At 34.1% G+C, this 27,296-nt stretch overlaps 1 protein-coding gene across 2 annotated transcripts; it reads right to left on the bottom strand.

Moving 5' to 3' along the window:
- On the bottom strand, nucleotides 1–22,058 carry LOC145668443 (G patch domain-containing protein 4). Of its 2 annotated transcripts, none has more exons than XM_081736315.1 (5): nucleotides 21,684–22,058; nucleotides 15,551–15,717; nucleotides 12,981–13,094; nucleotides 10,563–10,702; nucleotides 1–468 (listed from the first exon to the last, which is right to left on the bottom strand). In XM_081736315.1, exons 2-5 carry the CDS (start codon nucleotides 15,686–15,688, stop codon nucleotides 69–71), a joined length of 792 nt encoding a protein of 263 aa, XP_081592441.1. In that variant the 5' UTR covers nucleotides 15,689–15,717; nucleotides 21,684–22,058; the 3' UTR covers nucleotides 1–68. The 2 variants fall into 2 exon arrangements, with proteins under 2 accessions (XP_081592441.1, XP_081592440.1); XM_081736314.1 differs by lacking the exon at nucleotides 21,684–22,058 and adding an exon at nucleotides 20,850–21,034.
- Between the last annotated feature and the right edge of the window lie 5,238 nt (nucleotides 22,059–27,296).

Genomic DNA, 27,296 nt, shown 5'->3' with positions numbered 1-27,296 from the left:
TACGAGATTTTCTATTTTATTTATCTTTTTAAAATACAATATTAATGGACGTATTTCATTTCATACTGTCACGTAGAGTCTGAAATATCATCGTAACGTTTTTTCTTCTTTTTCTTTTTACAATTAGAACGACTACGCGTAGTATCACACATTTCGAGTTGTATGTTCATATTCATCATACCATTTTCACTGATATTCGTGTCCTCCTCATCAGCACCATTAGTTAACACTTTGTGTTTCTTATGTTTCTTTTTCTTTTTTACTCTTTTCTCGGTGTTTTCAGAACTTAATTCTTCTTTGATCTTCCTTTTCTCTTTCTTTCTTTTCTTCTTCTGTTTGACGATATCTGAAATATCTTCTGTGCAATCACTTTCATGTTTTCTTTTTGTCATCTTCTGTAAGAATTCCTCGTCTTGCTCGGCTACACGGGCTAATTTTCCAGATAAACTGTGTCCATGTCTTGCAGCTCTTAAAAAGAAAAAAAGTAATTATGATAAAATTTACATGGGTATCTTTCATGATACAATTATATGGCTGTATAGATTTTTCATTGTTTCGCTGCAGCCGTTTTCAGTATAGGGAGAAAATTACGGGGAAAGTTGTAGAAAGATAAAACACATGAAAAAGGGGACATCAGAAGAAATAAAATATAAAATTGTCACATACTTTATTTACATAACAACGCCTTAACCAGTTGAGACTCATTCTTAAATTAGAAAGAAAGAAAAGAAAAGACTAATTACTTTTACAAGAAAGAACTTCTCCAGTCAATCAAATACTTAAAAATGAGAAGCAGAAAACACGTATTTCCGCTACGTTGACGACAGCCTGTTTTGTGTATCTGGACTTTCTAACTCGTGTACTGAACTTCGTTCACTCAAATGCTAAGAATTACAAAAACTAACAATAGCATTAATTTCCTCAATTTATAAACTGTCACGAAGTAAATATATCTAAATATTCTTACAACAAACCTTCAACAAAGTGTGTAAAACTGAGAATTGCAAGTACTTTTAAACTTTATCACGAGAATGATGCCAAAAATAAGGCTGATGTACCGAACTGCCTGCAAGTGCTTCAAATATCGCTTCCGAAATCAGGACAATCATGACAACAATATAGTACTGTAAATATTGTAGTTGGGTGTTCTCTTTTGTAGTAATGTATTATAATGATTTACATTAAATAAACTAGAAACTGCATCAGAATAGTGTCACTCCCTTCGATTAATATTGAGAAGAACTTCACTGAATTCTGCACGAGTGTACTAGGTCGTGCAGCTGTTCAGAAACCTACACTGTGACGGCAAGAAGCAATGATGGATCCAAAGGGAAGGGGCAGCTCCACTCTTCCTCCAAAATACTCGCAGCATTAATTCATCAGAAAATACCCCCAAAAAATAGGGTCTTTTCCTGGTCGATCAAGTCTATGCGAGACAAGCTTGGTAAAGCCTAATCAAAATTTATGGTACGTAATATAGAACAGCTGTACAAAGGAGAGTGAGACAGCTCCAAAACTTTGAAATAAAATTTTCCATTTAAACTAATGTCACAGAGATATGGAAAGCGGAACCATACGAAATATGGACTTGGGCCTAAAATTATCGTGGATGCAAACTACGTAAATTTCTACTGGGAACCGAAACAATATCCTGCACTGAATACGCATAAGCTAACCATATACTCATGATCAACCCTAAGTGCTAACCACTAAATGAGCTACAATTTCACAGTCGTTTGTGTCAAATTATTTTTATTTTATTTTATTTTATTTTTAATTTGATAACAAGATAAAAATTGAACTTATATCAAAATTACTACTCGGTTTGTGGGTTTTAAAGTCTCACTATTAACTTATTACGGCGAGAGAGAGTTTCACTATTATTTCATTAAGGCGAGAGCTGAAATATTAGACCATTTGCCGTGCTAAATTTCGTAACTCATTCTTATTAACAGCCCGTTAGAAAACAATACAACAAGTTGTCGAAATATCAGATACAACATTACAATTTTGAATATTATTAGGTCCGTTGACTTTCACAATGAACAACATTTTTTTATGCAATTTACCACTCTTATCATTTATTGTGCCAGACGGAATCATGTGAAAGAATGAAAAATACTTTTTTCAATTATGTTTCCATAGAAAATAAGCCGCAATAATTTAATATCAATGTTAATCACATTACTGAAACAGAAACATTTAGTTTTCTAGAAGATATTATCAAGACAGAATGAGGTATGTGATAGTTAAAGAAGAGAATCTATTCTAGGTGATGATTTATTCCACCAGTGAAAAAGAAACACTGAATTTGCCACGTACGGTTACTAGTTTGGGTACTTGAAAACTGGATTGATTTTAGAACTTTTTTTATTTTATTTATTTACTTTTATTTATTTATTTATATATTTTATTTGTTTATTTTTTTTTAAACTAAGATCACCACTTATATTTGAACAATCCTACTCAGTATTTAATTTTGGTTTTCATGTATTCATAAGACGGAATCATCAATCAGGTATTATTTAACAGTTTGCACTTACTCACTTCATCTCTTAGTCCTGTAGATATAAAAGTGGAGGATTTGTTTTTAATTATGTTGTATGCGTTCTGTAATTGTGAATGTGGAGCCAAACCAATAGAAACAGAAAGAAACTGAAAGAAATTAAGAAACGTTGACTTATCCAAAGATGGGTCATGCTTTATGTTTTACAACATTAATTCGATATATATAAATTAACTTTTTATTATATTGAAAGAAAACTAGAGATTCCCGGTTGCGATACGTGGAACAAGACTTTTTTTTTTTTTTTTTTTGGTTCATATTTGACCACACGCTTCGTCAGAGGTAACAAATGAATTCATAAATGAAAAGACAAGCCAAAATTGTGTGTGTAAAAGACCACAAGAAAATCAAACATTACTTAATAATATTGACCCGGCAATGCAAGACATAGCAACATCTTGTCTGCGCTATCACTATCCAAAAATTATAGAAGAAAAGTGCCTAAGATCGTCTTACAAGTAGTACATGCATATTCATCTCTGGTAGGAGAAATCAAACAACAATGGATACAATCTGCTACTTAACTGTTCATATTTTTCTTATACAGTACATAAATTAATAACATAAAGGAATTTCAGCAGAATAAAATGAAATCTTTCAGTTTAATGACCCACGATTATGCTCAGCTGGCTAAGGGAAAGGAATGAGTAAGGAAAGTCAATAATGATGGAATAATTGGTGGAATGAGAATTCAAGATTACTAATAAAACTCCAACTGACTAAAGCAGTATATATATTTTAAAATTATGTATTTGTGTTACAGTTTTGGCTTTGTAACATAGCCTTCCTCAGACGCATTATGAGAGAAATATCCAATTTTGACAGCTTATATACAACATGGATGCAAGACACACCCACTTTCTCTTTACAAAACATAAACTTTTAATTGGCTCTAAAAAGTAAATTTTAATTACTGTAAACGTAAACTTTTGATTGGCTCTAAAAGTAAAATTTTTAAATTACTGTAGTCACTTTCTCTTTTTGCGCACCTGTTATGAAACTCTCAATTAGGTGTTTGTCACTTACACTTTCTATTCGTTATTCCCATCTGCTGTTCTCCGTAGTATACCTGCTCCAACAGCTCGTGTTGATCCTTTTAATTCTTTCTTTCTATTTTGTCTATCATCTTTTCCCATTATTCATGTATTACAAGTCCACTAGACCAATTCATCAACTTCTCCTTCCCGTATTTCTTAATCCACTGGGCTTCTTTCCAATTTCTTATTACACTTCTTTTCCCCTTTCTAATCCTTTTATTCCTTCCCAATCTATCTCATGTCCTGTTTCTTTGATGTGTTTATATATTGGATTGTTCTCTCTTTTTAGTCTAGCATCATCCTTATGTTGTTTTACCCTTTGTTCTAATCTCTTTCCTGTTTCTCCTATGTACTTCATATCGCACTCTTTACAATTAACCTGGTAATTGTAACTACACCTTCCTCTTCTGATCTTATCTCCTTTTCTTTCTTCTTTCTTTTCTCTCTCACTAAGTCTATTATCCTCTTTCCTCCTTTCCTGTATGTTTTAATCCCTTCCTTCCTCAATAGGTTCTTCAGTATCTCCGTTTTCTCGCCTAAACTTTCAATACCAAACCATCATTTTCCTTCTTTCTCTGCTTCTTCATCTTTTCTTTCTTTTAAATCTTCTCTTCTGCATCCGTTTCCCTTTAATAACTGGCACAGTATTTCTATGTCTTCTTTCCTTCTTTCTTCGTTGCTATCTGTCATTTCTATTCTTTTTCATGTTCTGTATAAAATTCTTAGTTCCCCTGTCTATGTCACTCCTTTTGTGGCAGTATATCCCGGCATTGCATTCTTTCCTGTACCATCTCGTTTCGAATTTTCCTCCCATTTTCTGTATAGTCATGTCCATGAAGTTGATTTTTCCCTCTTCTTCTATCTCCATTTTTAGCCTAATCCCTTTTTCTTCGTCCTCAATTATTTTTAACAAATTTCTCCAACTATCTCTTAGTTCCTTTCCATATTCCAAGGCAATCATCTACGTATCTACAAAACATTGTAAGATTTTGTACTACTTCTTCTTTTACTTTCTGTTCCCACCTGATCATTACAATCTCTGCTAGTACCGGACTCAGTCTTGAACCTATACTTAGCCCCTATTTTTTCTCACCAATTTTTCACCAATCATGCATACACTATTCTCCCATATCAGTTTTAGGGCCTTCAACATCTTCTTTTTCCATTTTCTTATAATTTATTTTCCATTTCTTCTTCTATTGTTTTTAACACGTACTCCGTCTTGATGCTCGGAACATTGCCTTTACATCAACACTGAACAATGTGGTTCTCTCTCTTCTGTCTCCCACTCGTTCTAGGACATGTTTTACCTCCTCTGTGTTTTTTACTCTGCTACTCTCCTGTCCTCCTAGTTCTAGGCGATGACACGTATGAAGTAGTGGGAGATAAAGATGTGAAAGAGGATATAAGAATCAAAATAATTGAGGACAGAGCAAAACAAGGTTTCAAGAATTAATCAATAAAACAAGAAGAATACCAAATATGAAAAGTTTCCCAAAAATACATAAAAAAAGAAATTAAATTAAGTCTGGTGATGGATTGTAGGAACAACATTTTCGAACCACTGGAAGAAGAAATAAAACAGATTGCAGAAGAGATAAGAGAAGGACAGGGGAGTAGCAGAGTGAAAAACACTGAGGGGGTAAAACGTATCCTAGAACGAGTGGGAGACAGAGACAGAAGAGAGAGAGAACCACATTTTTCAGTGTTGATGTACAGGCAATGTTCCGAGCATCAAGACGGAGTACGTGTTAAAAACAATAGAAGAAGAAATGGAAAATAAATTATAAGAAAATGGAAAAAGGAGATGTTGAAGGCCCTAAAACTGATATGGGAGAATAGTGTATGCATGATTGGTGAAAAATTGGTGAGAAAAAAGAGGGGCTAAGCATAGGTTCAAGACTGAGTCCGGTACTAGCAGAGATTGTAATGATCAGGTGGGAACAGAAAGTAAAAGAAGAAGTAGTACAAAATCTTACAATGTTTTGTAGATACGTAGATGATTGCCTTGGAATATGGAAAGGAACTAAGAGACAGTTGGAGAAATTTGTTAAAAATAATTGAGGACGAAGAAAAAGGGATTAGGCTAAAAATGGAGATAGAAGAAGAGGGAAAAATCAACTTCATGGACATGACTATACAGAAAATGGGAGGAAAATTCGAAACGAGATGGTACAGGAAAGAATGCGATGCCGGGATATACTGCCACAAAAGGAGTGACATAGACAGGGGAACTAAGAATTTTATACAGAACATGAAAAAGAATAGAAATGACAGATAGCAACGAAGAAAGAAGGAAAGAAGACATAGAAATACTGTGCCAGTTATTAAAGGGAAACGGATGCAGAAGAGAAGATTTAAAAGAAAGAAAAGATGAAGAAGCAGAGAAAGAAGGAAAATGATGGTTTGGTATTGAAAGTTTAGGCGAGAAAACGGAGATACTGAAGAACCTATTGAGGGAGGAAGGGATTAAAACATACAGGAAAGGAGGAAAGAGGATAATAGACTTAGTGAGAGAGAAAAGAAAGAAGAAAGAAAAGGAGATAAGATCAGAAGAGGAAGGAGTAGTTACAATTACCAGGTTAATTGTAAAGAGTGCGATATGAAGTACATAGGAGAAACAGGAAAGAGATTAGAACAAAGGGTAAAACAACATAAGGATGATGCTAGACTAAAAAGAGAGAACAATCCAATATATAAACACATCAAAGAAACAGGACATGAGATAGATTGGGAAGGAATAAAAGGATTAGAAAGGGGAAAAGAAGTGTAATAAGAAATTGGAAAGAAGCCCAGTGGATTAAGAAATACGGGAAGGAGAAGTTGATGAATTGGTCTAGTGGACTTGTAATACATGAATAATGGGAAAAGATGATAGACAAAATAGAAAGAAAGAATTAAAAGGATCAACACGAGCTGTTGGAGCAAGTATACTACGGAGAACAGCACATGGGAATAACGAATAGAAAGTGTAAGTGACTACAGTAATTTAAAACTTTTACTTTTTGAGCCAATTAAAAGTTTACGTTTACAGTAATTAAAAATTTACTTTTAGAGCTAATTAAAAGTTAATGTTTTGTAAAGAGAAAGTGGGCGTGTCTTGCATCCAGATTGTATATAAGCTGTCAAAATTGGATATTTCTCTCATAATGTGTCTGAGGAAGGCAATGTTACAAAGCCAAAACTGTAACACAAATACATAATTTTAAAATATATATACTGCTTTGGTCAGTTGGAGTTTTATTAGTAATCTGGAAGGAGAATGTGGGAGGAAACGGGAGTATCCCGAGAAAACCCACAAACATTATGTTGTCCACCACAAATTTACTTGGCCCGGGATCGATCCCAGGAATCCTACACATCAGAGGGAGGATCTGCTCTACCACTGAGCCACCGTGCCATTTTAACAGAATAAAAACTATCAACTGCCAAAAATTAGCAAGGAACAAAATGCTTTTTAGTGTCATAAAAATTATTTTCTCTCCATTTTCTCAAAAATCACGCATGATAAATCACTTTCAAGCATGGGATATTGATTGATGTAGTCTTATCTTTGGACAATATTATAGTTAAACAAAAATAAAAGTTTAAGAATAATTTCATTTACCACATTGTATATAGTTGACTTGCTAATATCATGAAAAATCTGATTAGTGCATATTTCAGTATCAGTTTCCTTTTGATATGTGGCGTTATTATCGTACAACATACATTTTTAGTTTTAAGAAAAAGAAACTTGTCATCGATTTTCTCGAAAACTGCGCACAAGAACTTTCAATCAGCCATATCATTTTATTCAGCTCAAGGAAATCTATTGATTGTTTACACGTTTGGTCTTTGAATTTTTTTCTTTCTTTCTTTCCCCCGCTAAATGTTAATAGAACAGCCAGTATTTGCTATGTGAGGTCTCATGAATTCGGTACTTTCCTCTGCTTGTAAACATACCAAAAAACTACCCAGTCTTGAGCTCCATTTAATCATTTTTCGAGAAAATACACTTGCTTCTTAGAAGCCCACTTCAGTCATTAACTTATCTTGTGAATGAGTCAAAAAATAAAATCATATTTCTAGAGTAGAACTCAGAAAATTGAATAATTCGATTAAAAAAATACCCTGTAAAGCATCTAATTTCTTAGTTTTACATAAAACAGTAGTGATTTTTGTGATCAGTTACCAAATGAAATAAAATCTGTATACTTCACGTGCAAATGCTCATTCCGTTATGGAAGCTTTCTCCCAGAGTTGCTACCTCCAGATGATACGTTAATATATCTTGTTACTGTCATTAAAATTTTATAATATTCAATCTTATATATTTCTTTGTGTTTAGTATTTATGTTGTCATATTTTTAATATAGTATTGCATTTTAAACTATGTACTTTTGAACTAAGCAGAATGATGGATATTACAGAATTCTAACTACATCCACTACAAAATTCTAACCACACTGTAAATTTTTATCCATGGACTCTAGTTTTGGAAAAGATACATGAACACTGTTGAAAACAGAATTAATATAATCAAATGTAGCAAGATATTAAGGTACTATGTTCGTAGCTGTCGGGAGTACGTGTGTTACTGATAGGAATGTCTGCGTTATCGTTAGGAAAAAACACGATCTAATATTCACAGCGTATTTTCTTTCTTTCTTTTTTATACACACAATTCATAAATATAGCTATAAACAATTTCTTCTAGCAGAACTATTTATTATTATAGGCAACGAACAACACATTTTTTTAGAGCCGTTAAAGTTCGATTTTTATGGATTTTCTCAGAAACTACGCACCAGAATTTATCCTTAAGTATGTCATTTTGTTAAGTTCAATATGATCTATCAACGAATGTGTGTCTTATCATTCGACAATATTTTAGTTAAATATAAATTCAAGTGTAAAAGTTAATTACAAGTTTGGGCTGTATCTCGTTAACCATACTGCGTACCATCATTTTGCTAGTGTCATAATAAAGAGCTTCCTGAGGGTAGAGCTTCAGTCTCATATGTTACGTAGTTCTCGTTCAGCACTAATTTTTAGGTTTACAAAATTATTAGTTTTCTTAATTTTCTCAAAAACTACGTATGAGCTTTCAAACTGACGCATACTCTTTTCTACTCATTAAGATCTAACGGCTGGTATATGTCTGACCTTTGGACATTTATTTTTTCGATAGACGTTAATAAAATTGTAGAATTTACTTTAAGGTATTTTGCTTCTGCAGCCAATGAGTAACCTTACTATGTTAAAATTGTCCATGTATTTCACACACAGACGACATATTTAATTAGGAAGACAGTACCCTCAGGAATTTTTAAAAAATTAATTCACTACCTTCAGTTCTCAGTAATCCGAAAACTGTCGGCTCTTTCCCGGAGTCTTGGTTACAGACGATAAAAATACGGGCAAAAACGGCAATAGAAATATTAAAACAAATAAATAAATAAATAAATAAGTAAAAGGAACAGATTTACTGGAGTTCTTATCCTATGCTGAAATTGTGATTGCTAAAGCATCATTTATCAAATGATAGTGACTCAATGTGAAACAAAATGGATTGATCGTGTGTTCTGTTTGGAAAGTGCAAGACTGCAATTTTCTTCTTGTTATTGTGCCTGATTCGACGTAAATTTGAATATTGTATTCCACCTATTATTTAACCAATCTTGAACTATGTTAAGTCTTGGCTGCTTCAAGAGAATAAGCGAAGTTTCAAAAAAGTGTCTGTGGACTTCATTTTGACTCCAAATAAAAAGCCTGAGTTAGTGACACTGTAATATTTTTCAACAGATGTCTACAAGTTAATATACAATTTTAGGAAGATATATTTATACAGGTATGACAACAAGAAATTTAAGAATCACTGTATAATAATAAGTAACATCAAATATTTACCTGGGTACGTCTTCATTTTTATTTGTTGACCCGAATTTTCAGCAGAACGTAGCTGCTACCTTTTGCGCAAAACGAAAAATCAGATTTCACCTAGTTACAATCCTGTTTCTTTACCTTGATGTGGTATTCCATAAAATGTTTCACTATTATGTTAGTATTTTTCGTTTGGTTCACTGCCAAGTTATCTTAAGAAAATTACCAACAACAAGATAGCGACTTTTTTTTTTTTTTTTTTTTTTAATACCATACCCAGAAAAAAATTAACTATATGGAGTCCCGTTTTTCATCGAATTTTCGTCCCTCGCAAAAGGTAATATTCAAGATTATCGAAAACTCAGTTAAACAATAAGATAAAAAAATAATAAAAAAAAGACGTCAAAATTATGTAGGCGCATTAGAGGACGATTCAAATTAACAAAAAATTGATTACTTATCAATACATCCATCCGTGGTAAAAACTAAATATTCTCGAGATGTATCGGAACAAGCTAGTTCCATTTTCAGTGGCAAGGTAACATAGATAAAAATGTATAAGAGAAATGTAACATGGGAACAAGAATACATACCATATTTTTCTCAACCATTTTTATCCTGGTGTTTGAAACAGTTTATCCTCTTAATATAGCCAAAAATTTTACACAGATAAAACTTGGTTGAATAATAAATATGAGATAGTGTATGTCGAATACTGACCCAATTTAAAAAATGCCAAACAAAACAATACACAATCAGGCTACTTTATACCACAGACAGCCACTATCACTTAAAACGGGGACTTCATCAATCACGGGAATATGTTACTGCACTTCTCATCTCTAGTTCGTTCCTTTTTATTTTGTTTTATTACTATTTTGTTATGTTTCTATTGCCTTTTCCCCTCCTATAAACCCCTGTGACCACATTCTCAGGACAGAGCCGATAAGTAGGGAGGAAGTACAAGAATTACTCACGATATTGTAAGTGAGTTACGTGATAAGTTTAGTGTAATTTAAATACAAAAACCATTCAAACATGATCGTCCCATGACAAATAATGACATTTTTGTACTATATCATATTCAAACTTACTTGTGTGCCGTAAGCCCTCCACATAATTTAAATAACTCTTCATCTGATAGCTGCCGAGGTACTTCTATCTCTTCCTCTGCAACCTCAGGTTCTTCAAGCTCCTCCGAAATAATATCTCCTGAATTTACTAGAGTACCATGCTAACAATAGAATAGTTGACAAGAAGATTAAATACTCATCAAAATCATACAACACACTATATATTTGCAAGATTGCACTATACATTTTCAATTATTAACTTAAGCATTAGATTGTTCATTGATTAATAAATTACTTCAATTTGTCATTGTAGTTTTTAAGATAGTAAGACGGTGAAAATGAAATAAAGGTGACAAGGGAGAAGAAACAAAACCATAAAGATATATCATATACAAATTTTCTTCGGATAATTGCCTCCTTGTCAAAAACAAGAACGAAGTACAAATTCGGAGAAAGAAATAGAACAGGGTGTTAAAGAAATAGACCGAAAAACTGTAAGAGGTGATACCTCACATAAGAAAAAAAGCAAAAATGTTCATGGTAGACCTGTGGGGAAAAGTGCATAGTTTCAGAGCTACGCCCCCGTCCAAAAACATACAAAACATACACTGCAACATACGTTATTTCGAATATGAGAAACGAACACGAGAACATCGAACATGATAAATGAGGAAGTTGTTGTTGTTTGAGTTATTATTGTAACAAAATAAAAAGATAATAAAAAAATTGTGACTGTATCTTAATTTACTGTTTTATGGTAAATCAAGACGTAAGAGATAATAAACCTGATAAGTGACTACACTATGGCGGTGATTATATTTTGTTAATAATGGTAACTAAAATTTGTGAACAATAATTACGAAACGTAGTAATATCCAATTCTCTTACACCTAACAGACAATATTTAAATCACATTTGTTTTCTTAACAGTAAACGGAAATAATAACAGATATGTGTCCCACACGAGAACAATATAGGGTCAGTGAAGGTAATTATGAGACAGATTTCACCACTTTTCCACGTTACTCAGTTTACATTAGTTTTGAAAGCAGTTAACCTAGGCAGCAGTTTATGGTGCCAATAGAGTAAAAATTTGCTGCCAAGAAATTTCCTGTCATCTCATAAGTTGATGAGTAAATGTCAAATTTCTGCTGTCTCATAATTTCCCTCCAAATGGGTAATTATGAGACACCTGTTGTCCCCAGCTTTCTATATGTGATATTGAGGTATGAAGGAGTCCAATTGTGAGTAAAAGAAGTCTTCGTTATTTTGTGTCTATTACACAAAGATATACACATATTTGGCTGAGTTACAAGAAAATAACTAACAAAGTAAGTGGAAATAGCTACTGATGTTATTCTAACATTTTTGTGAGTTGACTGTAATAGACCTATAGGTTAATAGCCTATACTTGATAGTTTCAGGTTACAAAACAGGCTTATGAAACAAATTTAGACCAAGTTCTAGGTTGTTCACTAAAAACAACTTAGGCTATTTTTTTTTATTATTATTATTATTATGTTTTAGTATATTGATATGCAGCCTAGGCTATTTTCAATAAAATAATGTAGGTCTACAACTTTGAAAGTTATTAAGAAACAAGATTATAGGACTACCTAAGCTACAGAATACAGCTTTTTTGAAACTTAACATACTAGGATACAGAGACAGATTTCAACATGAGTCTCATAATAACCTTCCATATAAGCAAAATGAGATACAACAACAACAAAAATTGTAACTCTAAAACAAAAGCCCAAGGGACAAATTCAACTTAACCTACAGCTGCTGACCTACCAGGCTTCCACCAACACCCATTGGTTCCACAACAGTGATATTATTGAACGAATAGATATAAAAGTTAGTGATAGGATTTCAAATTTTAAAACAAATTTTTTTGAATGAGTTTGTTAAAAAAATTGGTACATCCAAACTTTTGTAAACAGAAACTTATAAATGTAGACAGAGCATTGTAAAGGATGTAACTAAATGCCTGTGCTCTTAATTTGTTTTATCTACAGTGGTTGAAGATCAGTGAGGGACAGGGTCGGATCCAGGATTCTCTGAGGGGGGGGACACCAATAACTACCAGTGCATTTGAATTAAATTTGAGTTTTTTAAATGCCTTTAGGCATCTGTGATGTGAATGAGGAATTTCTTTGGAAATGCTAAGTGTCTGCTCTCGATGAATTCTTTTCCTTCAACCTTCAGAAAATTGACTTAAACTATTGATTTTGCAAAACTCACCGCTAGTTTCTCACTTTAGGTAGTGTATATTTACAACGAAGGGAGGGTGCACGTGCATCTTTGCACCCCCTAAATCCGGCCCTGGAGGGGTGTCTCATAATTACCCTCCATAGGCAGTGTCTCATAATTACCCTTACTGACCCAACTTCAACAATCAAATACATGTAATATATATTTACTATAAATACAAACCTTCACGAATGTTCCATACATCAGATTATGCTGTTGGGATTTCTTGCCCTGACGAGGCTTTTTAGTAGAAATCGTGTACTCTTCGGTATTACTTTTCTTAACTTCCACTCCATCCTACAATGAAGAAAAAAATTAACAAAATGCTATGAAAAAGCAGTAAAATATATATTTAATGCCCTAGTATATACGTTGTTTTATTTTAATGGTCCACAAAGTATAAAAGTTTCGCCAACAGGAAAAGAACTATTTAACCTAAGGTAGTACAGTATGAACATTTCAAAAAATATCTTCGTAGTTTTATCCTCGGATGTGATTAGTTAAAAAACGTGAATTAATTGAAATTAAGGAACAGTACACTCAAATGACAAGCACATTTTAGTATTGGAGTTTGAACAAATAGCCTTACTTTTCTCCTAGATTTTAAAAAATACAAAGAATACTAATTAAGATGTAACAATTTTGGCAGCAGTCCCCAGCAGGGTTGAAAAAAAAAGTTTTCTTTTTTTTCTTCTTTCTTTAAATAATTTTTGTTGATATTTTTGCTTTAAATCGATCTTTTTTATTAAATCACTTTTACTTCGTTTTTTTAAATATAAAAACGGAATAAAATTTGAGTGAACTTAATTTTCTTAATTGGTAATCTACAGAGGTTTCAGGTTTAGTTATTAGTGAATAGTTTATAGTTAGAATAAAAGCTAAATCTGGAATTTATGTTGTTTTCTTCAAGGTAACTCTCACATATGACAGTTACTCAGTAGCAGTACAATAATGTTCATTCAATATCTACGAGCGGATGCAGTCACCGCTTGCGAACACAATTTACAATGATTAGACGAAAGAAAAATAATGTGCAGTAATCTTAATTTTTTCTTTTTAAGCATGTTAATCGGTAAACAAACAGTAAAATATCCAGTGTAGAAAATGTTACCAGTTTGCAAACTGCAAAAACTTTGTATTGCGCTACACAGCGGGTATATAGTGTTTTGCTTATAAATTGATTACAATGTTTTTATATTTCTTTCACCATAACTTTCTAATTATTAATATCAGTACCCTTTGCATTAAAACTAAAATTATTCAAGATAAACTTGCATATTAGCATGAATTGTACTTGAACATAAATATTTGATTTCAAGTCACCTGCACTCAGTATGACAAAGGTAACAGCACAATATATAAGTTATCAAGAATACTGCTTCGACCTTTTTAAAAATATTTTTCATTTTTTTTTTCTTTCTATTTATCAATAACTTGCTGAAATATCCGTTCTTAATTCATAAGTATTTGAACGATCTTTCCCATCCCTTGGGATGGATATCTGAATCGAAATGAATAAAAACCGAACTCGAGTCAAGTCTTCAAAAATTCATTTCAAGCCGTTATTGTTTGTGAAAAATTTACCGCACTCCTTCCACCCTTAGGAAATAAATTTCAATCAAGGTATAGGACTAATGGTAAATACCCAAGTCAATCTAATGGTAAATACCCAAGTCAATCTATGTGTTAACTATGTTTAAAAATAACTTTTAAACGGTTCAACTCTTTTAGACGCACGTGACAGATTTTCAATAAAGTGTTTATATCCAGAGTTCCTTCCATCTTCCTAACAAGAGAAGATGGTGAGATACTAAATTTACAGCGTACCTGTTTAACTCCTCTCCAGTGATGTTATCCTAATTTTTTAACAATTGCTTCTGTTTGTATACATAACGGTTCTTTATACATATATAAACAGGCGCGGATCCAAGGATAGGGCTATAGGAGAGCCTTGGAGCCTCTCCCCCTTTGACGCTCAGTGGATAAAATAGGCTTCAATTCTACTTTCTTTACACTGAACTAGCGAAAATCTATTTCCCTGACTTCTCCTTGACCTTTGGCAGGAAATTCCCTGACTGTCATGACAAGTGCCGGATGACGTAAGAAATATATAACGGTGAATATTTATATATGAGAACATTTATTCTATAGAGACAAATAATAATCAATTGCTCATACGTACATTCCACTTACCGTCCATAAAAATCTGAGCAACGCCCCATACTGTGATCATTTATGGTTGGCTATGCTGAAATTCGTGTACAATCAATGTTCAATTAATGAAATGTACAATTAATGAAAAAAAAAATATTTTATAAAATTTCCCTGATTTCCAGTCTTTTCCCCTGAGTTTCCCTAACCTGCACCATTTTCCCTCAGTTTTCCCTGACCAGTAGGAACCCTATATATATATAAAGTAAATGTATATATATGAGTAAATTTTCAAAGAAAAGAACGTGTGTAAAATAAATAAATAAATAAAATAAAACTTGTGTATACTGAATAACTAACAGGTACTTCAGAACGCTCGCTTTCTTTTAGATTATTCGGGAATAAATACTATTTTAATGAAAGAGAGGAATGCTTCATTAAAAGAGGCTGTTCTCAACTTTTAAATTATCGGTTAAAGGAGGCGGGAAAACTCAGCTACTAGATTTTTTTTTTTTTTTTTTTTTTTTTTATCGGAGAGGTGAGTAATAAAATTAATTACTTCTTAGCAGCACAAACTGATGGAATTGGGACGTTGTCCTTACCTTAGTTTCTTGTACATTAATGCTTTGAGCAGCTTTATTGAAAGCATAATCCCACCAATGAAATGTAAATTGTTCTCCAGGTTTATGCCCAATACCTGTAGTGTTAAATTTCAACTTGGGCTTCAAAGCTTTCGTCATGCCGGATTCATTTTTACCAAGACCTTTGCCTAAAAATAATTGAAACATTAAATAAGTTTTAAACTTTCAATAAAAATTTCTCATAAAATATTTTAATAAAGTTATTTATGTGCTACCATATACGAAATAGTACCGTTATGTTAAAATTAGTTAGTTAATTGATTGAGCTGTTTTCATCTTTAAGAAACACCGAGATCATGAAGGACGGAATTAATATTTATGAATCTCACAGGAATACACCTACACACAAGATCACCTCGCACAAAACAAGTTTATACCATTACACTGATTGTCCTCCAAGATAGTTAAATTACAGAACCACCACATCGCAAGTATCGGTTAAAAAAAAAAAAAAAAAAAAGAAAAGAAAAAAAAAGAAACTCTCGGATACAACCGTAAATTAGAGGTCCTCGTCTCATATAACCTCGGTGCTGAAAGGAACGTTCAACTTTAATCCAACCAAACAGAAACTATCTCATTTAACCGTAGAAAAATTTCAATAAAGAAAAAGTAGATTCTATGTATATCTGAAGCTTTTCATTACACTCTTTCTACGATTAGGGTTCGAGTCAAGAACTGTCAAAGGAAGGTGGGTACAAAATATCTTTCAGTAATTATTCAAATGAGTAATCCATGCACTTCTCAATATGAAATTAAATTGGCTCATATTAGAGAAATAAAATTGATGAGAAAAGTGATGTACTCAGGTACTCGCATTGCTTATAGAGCTTCTTCGTGGCTATAGGGTTAGCGTATGGGTTTTTTCCGCGCGGGAGACCCAGGTTCGATTTGCAGCAGCTCAAGTAGTATGGTTTTCACATTAAACTGTACGTCTACGTCTCATACAACCTCGGTTTTGAAAGGGATCCTAAACTCCCAGTCAATTCAATCAATCACCTTGCTCATTTGTATCCTATTAGTGATTTATTCAAGAAATCATCTTATATGTCGAATATTCGCTGACAGGAGGTTTAGTGAAAGCAGGGCGGGAAATTTTTGGCCTGGCGACCGAACTCTGTGATCTGGTTACTGGCTTCAGAGCAGAAATATCGTGTTCTGTGATGAAGGATAAGGAACCAAAATCTAAATAAACAGAATTGTTGTTCTTAAGAAACGGTTAAAGTGAAGTTCGGATTCGTAATAAAAAAACAAATAAGCGAGAACTATTCTTCTTTAAGTTTCACGAAATTAAACATCTTGGGACCAAGCTCCGTAGTAGAGTGCTCATCTCTCGTGCGAAGGGACTCTGGTTAGATAACGGCCAAGGAGTTTGTAAAGGACAACATTGTCCTAGAGTTTTCCCACATTTTCATTTTACCAATTCTCTCATAATCGTTCGCCTTCATTAACCTACAAGAAAGAATCATGAAACGTAAATTTGAACTATTTTGTTGAATACATATTTCTAATATACTAGACACCCTATGACATAATGTGTGAGCCATTTAATAATGGCTGAAAATTACGTAGACTACTATTGTGTTGATGATCATGAACATTTACTTCTTATTAGCCATATACTAACAACTTACTTTAAAGTCACATTAGACTACTCTTACATCTTGTTTTATTACTAAATAACAAGCAGTTCTCGCTTTGAAAGGTTTTTGTTTCTCGTCTTTCAACAGTTTTGAAGTCGCAGTGAACTACAAAATGTTCTTACACGCATCTAAGATGTGTAGAGTGAATGAAGTGTATTATTTTTAAGAACAGGCTATTGTACTCTTTTGGAGTTTTAATACTCTATACTTGCTTTTTTTGTCCAAACTGTTGTTTAATACTCTTTTCCTGTGTCACATTAAAAATATGAAATAATTATTTTTAATCACATTTAGTGATAACAATAAATGAATTCGATTAACAGAAACGATGCCTTATCATTTCACGCTTGCAACCACACTCAGACCACGAAATAATAAGTTCAAACGTTTTTCTCTCGGATTTAACAGAAAGCCTCATTCTGTAATTACTACGGCAATATTTGCGGATTGAAACGCAACACAAATGATAGAAGCAATTATATGTGTTGAGCCGCCTATTGCAAACTCAAATGCAAGCTTGGGCACAAACTTTTATGGACAGGAACGACACCCCCGCCTCTTCAGTTATGACAATATCAGTGTATCAGCGTTTTCATTTTCCTGTTGATCTATGAAGAAGAACTTCTTTAGTGCGAAGTTTACCTCACACGCATTTAAGTACTTCCATAGTGTATATACGATAAAAGAGAAAATCTATCGACTCCTAACATGCAATTAGCGCTATTCCAACATACAAAACACTAACTCCACATACTATCTTACGCAAATGACTCATCAATTACCCATCTGGTTATAGGATAACTCAGTGGTAAAAAGATTATCTCTGGTGCGACGGACCCTTGTTGCATCATAGAACATGTCAATTTGTGAAGGACAATATCGTTTCCGTAAGTTTTCTCGGGGTTTTCCCATTTCCTCCAACATTCGAATTACACTAATTCTTTCATAATTTCCTCATTTAGTCTACATAGCATAACCGTGATACATTAAACATAACAAAAAAAAATACCAAAATTTATGCTAATTCTAGTGGTTACTTAAACTTGACTAGTGATAAAAATCCGTTTGGGAACAAATATAGTAGTACGGGAGCTGATATTTTCATTGCAAGCACCGATGAACCATTTCCGAGGTTTACTCATCCATCTTTTCTTCCGTACATGATGTCGAAGTGTGCACTTTTAGAAAAGTACAGTAGTATTAAGCAGAGTGTTAGATTGAGTCATGAGTAGATTAGTTAACACACGCTCCATCCTATAAACAATTGGTGTTTGAGTTTTTCAAAATTTAATTTTAGTTACACAAAGAAATATTTCCTGCGTAGGTCTGGAAATAGGGATCATATATGAAGTTCTGATATATTAACTCCTTTCTTCAAGAAATGCACTCCAGGCATCTACAACAATGTTTCTTGTAGGAAAAGTTCTGAATGAAGACTCATCTTGGAAGAGCTTAACTGTTATATGTATAAATACATCGTGTGGACAAATTCCATATTAAAAACTAGAGTACAAAACATCAATCAACCTGGTCTAGGTGTCCACTAGAAGTAAAAGTAGATCTAACTGGAATAAAGGCAGAGTGAAGACGGGTAAACGCGGGCGTGCATTCGTAGAAAACAGACGCGTTAGCGACGGTGGGTATGAACATAAAACAAGACACTGAAAAAACACTTTAGATATTCATCCTGTCCGTTTTAAAAACCGATGGTCGCATAGAAGAAGAAATTAATTGAGAAGTTAGCACAACCTTCGGGCTAAGTTTCGAAAAGCCCTGCCCAGCAAATCTATGCACTACGAAAGTGAAATAAAAGAAACCTACACTATTTGTAAGTAATCATTGTCATATTGAAAAGCTGGCGGGGCGGAGTAAATGCCCAACTTTCATATATTGGAACACCTCATTACAGCTTCATTATGGAGTACTGCGTGGTTAGAGACAAGCACCTTGAACTAGCTATTTCGCCTAATATATTTGATTATTTGTGTATTTCATTAATCCTGCTTTTAGATCACAATAAATATTCTTCCTTAAATTTTACGGTATCAAGACTTTGGTCCCATTCACTAGACTCACGTTTCCTCCCAAATATGGATTAGTAAAATATAATCATATAACGAATGAGTGCATAGACTTGTTAAGGCCATATTTATTTAGCGTTTACTTTTGGCACCACTAGAAAGAATTGTTGAAAAATTGGAAAACTTTCACTAATTTCCTTCTTGTCCCCTAAAAGGTTTCCGCTGAGCGAAATGAAAATATCTCACTTGGTATAATAAAATTAAATCAGCGTAAAAGAAGTAATCGTTGCTAATCATAATTCTTTGACGATTTGCGTGTAAATTCGGCTTTCGTATGTGTAGTATAAAAACTACAGTGCAAAAAACAAACCAACCTGTACTAGATGACCATTACAAAGCACGAATGCTATCAACCCAAGTCAGTGCAAGCGAACCTGAGAGCCCATGCACCAGCGCGGAGCTGCGTCCGAAGGGAGCAAGCGCGTCAGCGATAATGAGTATGCGCTCATGCGAGGGTAGTGAAAAGAAATGAATTTTGGCAAGATACTAATCCCAATAGCACTCGTCATGGTTTCATACTAGTAATGCTCTAATTGTAAACATAAAGTACGGGTTCTATACACAGTACACAAATATACCGCCGGTGGAAAATAGGTACTTGATTAGTAATCGGGGACCAACACTAACGAAGACAGAAAACGTGCCCTGCAGGGTTCTAACCCGCCTTCACTCGCTAACGCTCGCTCGGCAATACCGTTTGAATACACGTAAATAACGTCACTTAACTGAATGCGAATAGAATATCGCAAAAAAAAAAAAAAAAAAAGTCAAGTTAAAAAACTGGCTCCCCAAAAATACACAATAGCCGAAAATACCATCTGATAGATCATCTTTCATATATACTCACTTATTTAATCCGTTTTAAAGCACTTGCGGCTTGTGTATAGTCCGCTCCCCTACTTCTTTGTCACCGGAACTGGAAGAGTCACTAGTACTACTACTACTACTACTACTACCACTACTACTGCTACTATTACTACTACTACTACTACTACTACTACTAATATTACTATTACTTATAGTATCGAGAACAGAACCCAAAAAACTTCTGTGTGGCTTCTAACCCGTTCCTACTACTACTATTGCTACTAACTACCACTACGTACTACTAATATTGCTACTAACTACTACTACTACTACATATACTAAAGCTTCCTTACCGCAAGATTTATATCTTAAATCTTTATAACATGCGATTCCGATTCATTATGAACTATTATCAATTGTTAGAATCACTATGATTCGTTAAAAATCACTGGGGGGAGCGGGCTATACTCAATCCGCGCTTGCAATGATTTTACTAGTGACCCTACACGAATCAACTTAAAACACAAGTATATTACTTTGTATTTAATTTTGTCACCTGCAGAAATTTGTTTCATATAAACGCCTGCAGAAATACGTTTTGTATAAACATGCATTTTCATGGGAAGTATTGAATTTTGCCTGTAAATCTTCCAAAATGTGGTGCGCCTAAACTACACCAGCACCTTTATTTGTATATTACTATTATCATATATTTGGCTAAAAGCTACGCACCTTCCTTCCATCCATATTTTACCATTTGAGCTCGTGCAAATTCCATTTATGTAATTAGAAAATCAACATCTATGTCATAACAGGTAAACTTATTCGTCCGGATACAATACAAACTAATGGACCCACAACTTCACATGCTAGACCACTTCCGTAAAACTAAATTACGCTCGCCGACACTCATTTTTTCTTGATGTTATTATTATTATATACATAATCATAAACCTACAGATCTTACTGAACCCATCTACATTAACTTAGTGAATTTTACCAGTTTGTTCAAATCACCAATTTCACTGTTATTACACAAATTTCATTTATATATTCTGTAGTTATATTTTTCGCAAATTTTTAAATTTAAAATGTAATATATATTGAACATTTAAAAAACATGTACAGAAATTACTTATTAATATAATTTGTCATAATTGTGCGGCATAAATAGAGCGGCAAATTTAAATTTTCTATTTTGGACAATTTATATTCTGACCTGACTTTTTATACTGTGTGGATCATCTGAAACATATCAGGCCCAAAACTATTATTTAGTTAAAATATAACTTGGGACTAATGTTTACAATCCCCTTCTCAGGGATGCCCATCCCCCCCAAAGCTGATGGCGCACTCCCCCCCAAAACTAATAATCTCTTCCCTCCTCAAAACTCAAGTTTGTTGCTTTGGCGTTTGTTTGCTTTGGCAATATTGAAATACAGTTATTTTAAGCAAAAATCACAACGATATACATGCTTCGACCTGTGAAATACCAAATGAACTTCGGGGAGCGGGCTATACACAAGCCCATAATGGATATGAGAAAATATTTTAAAAATTATTTACCTTTCTTTAGTTGATTTCGTAGAACTTGATGATGTCACTTCATTAGATTCCATGTAGTGTGTGCATGGCTTATCACCTTCTTTCACTGCTATAACTTTGTACTTTATGTGTAGGCTATATTATTTTTAAACTTGTAAGCGTGTCTCTTTTTGCAATGTTCTGCCCACTTGTCCTGTCGATGCACCGTATTACACATGACCTCTAAGCATTTATATTTCAACAATCTTTTCAGTTCTCGAGGCATAATTAAATCAATCAAAATTCTAGATTACAACAAACAAAGCAAACAACACGTCTGCTGAAATATTCTCTCTCCACTTTGTCATAGAGATAAATACTATACAGAGTGCGTGCTGAGGTCGTTTTATTGATGTCAAAATTATATAAGAGAACCGCAGTACCAGGCTATTTTAACCGATCTATTGTTCGGTTACGTTTACATTTATTTATTTATTTATTATGGACGACATATAATACATAACAATATTCTGTTACTACTTGATGTATGGTGAATGATCATATTTTCTATAGTTTTCTATGTGTGTGAATGTGTGATTACATTTTCCAGGATCTGCGAAAAACGAACAACTGCCTAGCTGGCTTCACTCTGTACAATACATGGAGCTGAATATATAGAATACTACTGGAGCGACCTCTCACGGAAAGTCTCTATTGTACACAGTGATGCCACTTTTGAGTTGGTTTTCAGTTTACCGCAGGCCCTGGAAAATGTAATCGCACAACAGAAAACTATACAAAATATTATCATTAATTCATTTATTATACATCATGTAGCAATTGAACAGCATTACTTATTAAGTGTCGTACATGGTATAAATAAGAAATAAATAAATGCTCCCAGCAGAAAATGGGTAACTTACCTACACAAAGCGATAAACCGACCAGCCCATCCTTTCATATAGCAACTTGCGCGGTACTTCATTCATAGAGTTTCTAAGCAGGGGGTAGGGGGATTCATTCTCGAGATTTAAAAAAAAAATCGCATCGTGTTTCAATGTTATTCTGACGACAGCAAAATTACTTATTCGACATTAGAGTAAAATTCTTCCCCAATTTTTTTTATTCCCCCCAATTTTTTTTTTCTCGATGGCACAACTTGCGCCATTCATCCCTCCTGTGGGCAGCCCTTCTCTCTTAAAACGAACCAACCCTTCCTTTCATACGACTACTTGCGCGGTACTTCATTCATCGAGTATCGAAGCAGGGGGTACGGGGTTCACCCCGGAAAATTTTTGAAAATTAGCTTCTCAAAATCGTGTTTTAATGCTATTCCGACAGTAAAATTGCTAGTTCGAAAGTAGAGTAAAATCCCCCCCAAAATTTTTCTCAATGGCGCAGCTTGCGCCATACATCCCCCCTGTGGGCGGCCCTGCCCCTTCTAACAAATAAACACTGTGGCCATACAATTTTATGTGATTTTCTCTCTTTGATGCTGCATCTTGATATGTTAAACAACAATCGAAATACTATAATTCCATTTTCGTTGAATGCAGCAACACAATAAATGCTGCCAGGAAAAACATCCGTAGGTTTCTCAATTAATAAATTGCCTTGTTAAAATATAATGTTCATAAAACAAGCCCAAATGTTTTATTCCATCGATTTTGACAGAAGCTGCTTCGTTGGCATATTTTATCAAAAGAATGCATAACTGGTTGTATTTTCCTTTTAAATAGGAAAGATTTCTATGGCTTTTGAATTCACCTCTCACATTACTATCGCAAATAATTCTTAAATTAGTTTGCATTAATTCGAAAAATGAATTATTCCGTTGTGAGCAGTTACACAAAAAACCCTGCAAAAATTTTCATTCCTAAATTTCATTCGTTTCAAAAAGAAAGTTTTGCAGGATGCAAGAAACATTCGGTGGTCTGAATTAAACAACTCGCTTAGTAAAACAATACAATTATTTTAATAATAATAATAATAATAATAATAATAATAATAATAATAATAATAATAATAATAATAATAATAATAATAATATGTTAAAATTTTTATAATAAACATATTGTTTTACTCAGTGAATAGTTGAATTCAGATTTAAGCCTGTTATAAACAAAGCTTGTACAATGGAAAATATTACATTCGTGGTCATTTGCTATGATTATGTCCAGGATATTGCAATCTTCCTGTTCTTTTGCTTGACATAATTAATCAGTTAGACGTTTCCTTTCACTTGGGTAACGTTCGCTTTCTGTGAAACTTTTAGTCCATGATTTTCTTGTACTGACTATCCCAAGTACCGGTATCTTATTTTCTTTGTTTCTTTGATGTTTAAATCACAGTGATAATAATCACAGGATTGTTTTTCTTTGTTGCTGAACACTAAATAAATTTCTCATAGAAAATCTCCACTTCCTTTGCTGAATATTAAAGTGAAAATGTAGAGTTAAAAGAAGTAATGTTAATGCGACTCAACTTTAACAAAGGCCAGTGTTTCTCAGTGGCGTAAATACGCCGGGGTGGTGTCCCAGAAATTTGGGGATGTTTGGGTGGCCCCAGCTCCATCGAAGTAAATGAAAAACGCAAATGCGAAATTCAGTCTGTCACAAAAAGTATTTTGGGAAAACGAAAAAATATGTACTGAAAAAACGTGATAATGATGTTACTTTTCTCGACCTCCCTGCTCAGTACGTGATGACGCCTTTTTTTTTTCAATCAAGACTACCCGAAATGTGTGTCATGTTAAAATGAAAATAAACATGCTGTTTACTTGGAATAAGTTCCTAGAATGGACAGCAGCAGGGGTTGGGATTTAAACGAAGAGATGCTTTATTTTTGCCTTCCGGATTAATTGTTACCAAGGATTTTCTCGTTCCACCCTCCCCTAGGGGTGGGGGCTTTTTGTCAACACATACCTGTAATGTCAGAATCTAAAAGCAATTTTATCATGTCGAAGTCAGAGCCTCCTGAAGTCTGCACACCCTGACCGCGGGACATTGAGTCAGCTAAGTTAATCTTTTTTTTTTTTTTTCGTTGTTCTAAAAACTTGTAGATATTAAAGCGTGCCGCAAAATGTCCTGGAGTTTGTAATTCTGCAATTAGTTTGTTTTTTATGTAGTTTCCTTAAGAGGCCAGTCTTCACTGAACTCTAGGTGAGTAGTAAATGTTAACAACGCATTTCGTGGTTCAATTCTAATACGTTTAGATGGTACGAAATTATTGCAAAACGATGGGTAAACTAAGTGGCGCAGCAAAGTGTAGAAAGAAGAAAGAAAGAGATGAAGAGGTGAACAGAAGATATGTGAAGATTGATTATTTCTTTACTGTTGTTCCAGAAAATACGAGTAGTGATTTTTATTAGCTTCTGGTAAGTAAAGAATTATACAGAAAAGCGCGAGACTATGTTAGAAATAAGAGTATACATTTGATGTCGATGATGATGCACTGTTTTGGCCAAAGAAAGGTATCAAATAAAGAAAAACGTTCTCTTGAACTTTGGTTAAATGCAACTAGTTTCGGAGTTTCGGAGGTGTCCAATTCATGGAACAATGAATTTAAGAGACATATATTTCCAAGGGACTCTTCAAAGGGACTGTCACATCGACAGTGAATTGATTATCGGTTCCTCAGTCCCTTTGGGAAATCCCTTACCCATGCATTGCAGAGCTTTGAAACACGCATTTACAAGTAGAGCAGGTACTACTTCCAATGTGACGTTTTAAGCCGCAGTCTCTACACTGGACAGGTTTTGAAATATAGGCTCTGAAATTTATTTTACTACGATTCCGGCACCGTATATCTCCGAAACTAGTGGAATCAATCTGACCAGCATCAAGTTTCCACTCTGACGTTTTCTAATATGGTCGCGCGTTTACCCTATCCTTTTAATTGAGATAATCGATAGATTTCTTTAAGAATTTTAAGTGAAAGTGAACGAAAAGCATCAGTAAAGTGAAGTTCTAATTGTTATTGTAACATGAAACCGTTGTTTAATCACGCATATTAGCCTAAGCTCTGACTTACATACGCTAAAAGTGTATGCACAAAAGCCATGTTGAAATATTGTGACTTACGTTGTTTCTGAAAGGTATGACGGAGTATGAGAAATGTATTTGCCAAGTCCATATTGTGAAAGAGAACGTATATTGCATTAAAACACTCTAATGTGTCTATAGCGAACTAGCTCAGTTCGTAGAGCATTGGCTTCGCATTCGAGAGGTCGAGGGTTCGAATCCCGTTGCCGACTATTCTGGTTAGGGTTTCCCTCAGTTCTATCAATCAAATTCCAGGACGATACCTTGTAAATAGGTCCTGACCAATACCTACCCTTTCCTTAGTTGTTATTGTTAAATATCCCGTGTAAAATGGCCATTGAACTGTATGGAGCGATTGTTAAACAAATACATTTATACTTCATTTGCAATAACTTAGAATCAAAATTTCGTGCAAGGATAATTATTTCTATGCGTAATAGGATAAAGTTTTTTTTTCTTGACAGATCAACGTTCAAAGACGAAAGAATCAACTTCGAACCTCCTCCTAAATACAAGGTAAAAAATGATTAGTTGTACTAATTTTCGGTACAAAGCTAATGTGAATGGAGTTATAGGATTACAGAAAAAGGTATAGATTTACGGTGGAAATGATGTGTTGATATCTGCAGATGACAAAATTGTCAATAGCTTAAATTTTACAAACAATATGCAACTTAAAAAGTATAAATGCTATTAAAATATGTACCTCAAAAGGGTACAATGATACCTCAAATGATGTGCTTGTATGTCAAAAATAAAAAGGTGATTATACACCCTCCATTCCAAAAGAAACCGAACGTTTTAAAAAAACAAAAAAGCAATGTACATTTTGGAACAAATCATTTTTATTAATCAATGTATTCCCCTTCTGCATCGATACACATATTTGCACGCTCCAACAAGTTGTCAAACGACTTCTCCATGTCCTTTATTGGAATGGTCTTTAGGACGGCGGTCGTTGCCTTCTCAATGGCATCAATCGATGCGTGCCACTTTCCTTTCATCGCCAAATGCACTTTCGGGAACAGATAGAAATCGCACGGAGCGAGATCTGGTGAATAGGACGGATGATGCAACCGAATAATGTGATTTTTGACCAAAAATTCAGTTACAAGTCGCGAACGATGTGATGGTGCATTATCGTCCAAAAGAGTCCAACTGCCGATTTCGCGATATTCGGGCCGAATACGACGAATTCTTGCCAGCAAACGCTTCATGACGCCCAAGTAAAACTCTCCAGTGACTGTCTGGCCGGGCTGAACAAATTCTTTGTGGATAATTCCTTTTGAATCGTAAAAACAAATCAGCATCACCTTAACTTTTGACTTCACCAAGCGACTTTTTTTTGGGTGTTCCTTCATCCGGCGCTCTCCATTCAGCACTTTGTTTCGGGCTCATATTCAAAACACCACGTCTCGTCACCAGTTACAATCGATTTCAAGAAGTTTCGATCCTACCGAGCACTTTTAACGATGTCTTTGCAATGCGCAATTCGATCAACTTTTTGGTCTTCGGTGAGTTTGTGTGGTACAGTACAAACCGCGAATTAACCTTCTTAAGGCCCAAAACTTCGGTCAAAATGCGGTATGCGGTTGTTTGAGGAATGCCTAAT

The sequence above is a fragment of the Thermobia domestica genome, chromosome 13 (genome assembly GCF_964235325.1).
Source record: "Thermobia domestica chromosome 13, izTheDome1.hap1.1, whole genome shotgun sequence".
Taxonomy (NCBI): Eukaryota; Metazoa; Arthropoda; class Insecta; order Zygentoma; family Lepismatidae; genus Thermobia; species Thermobia domestica.
This window is presented reverse-complemented; position numbering and strand designations above follow the sequence as displayed.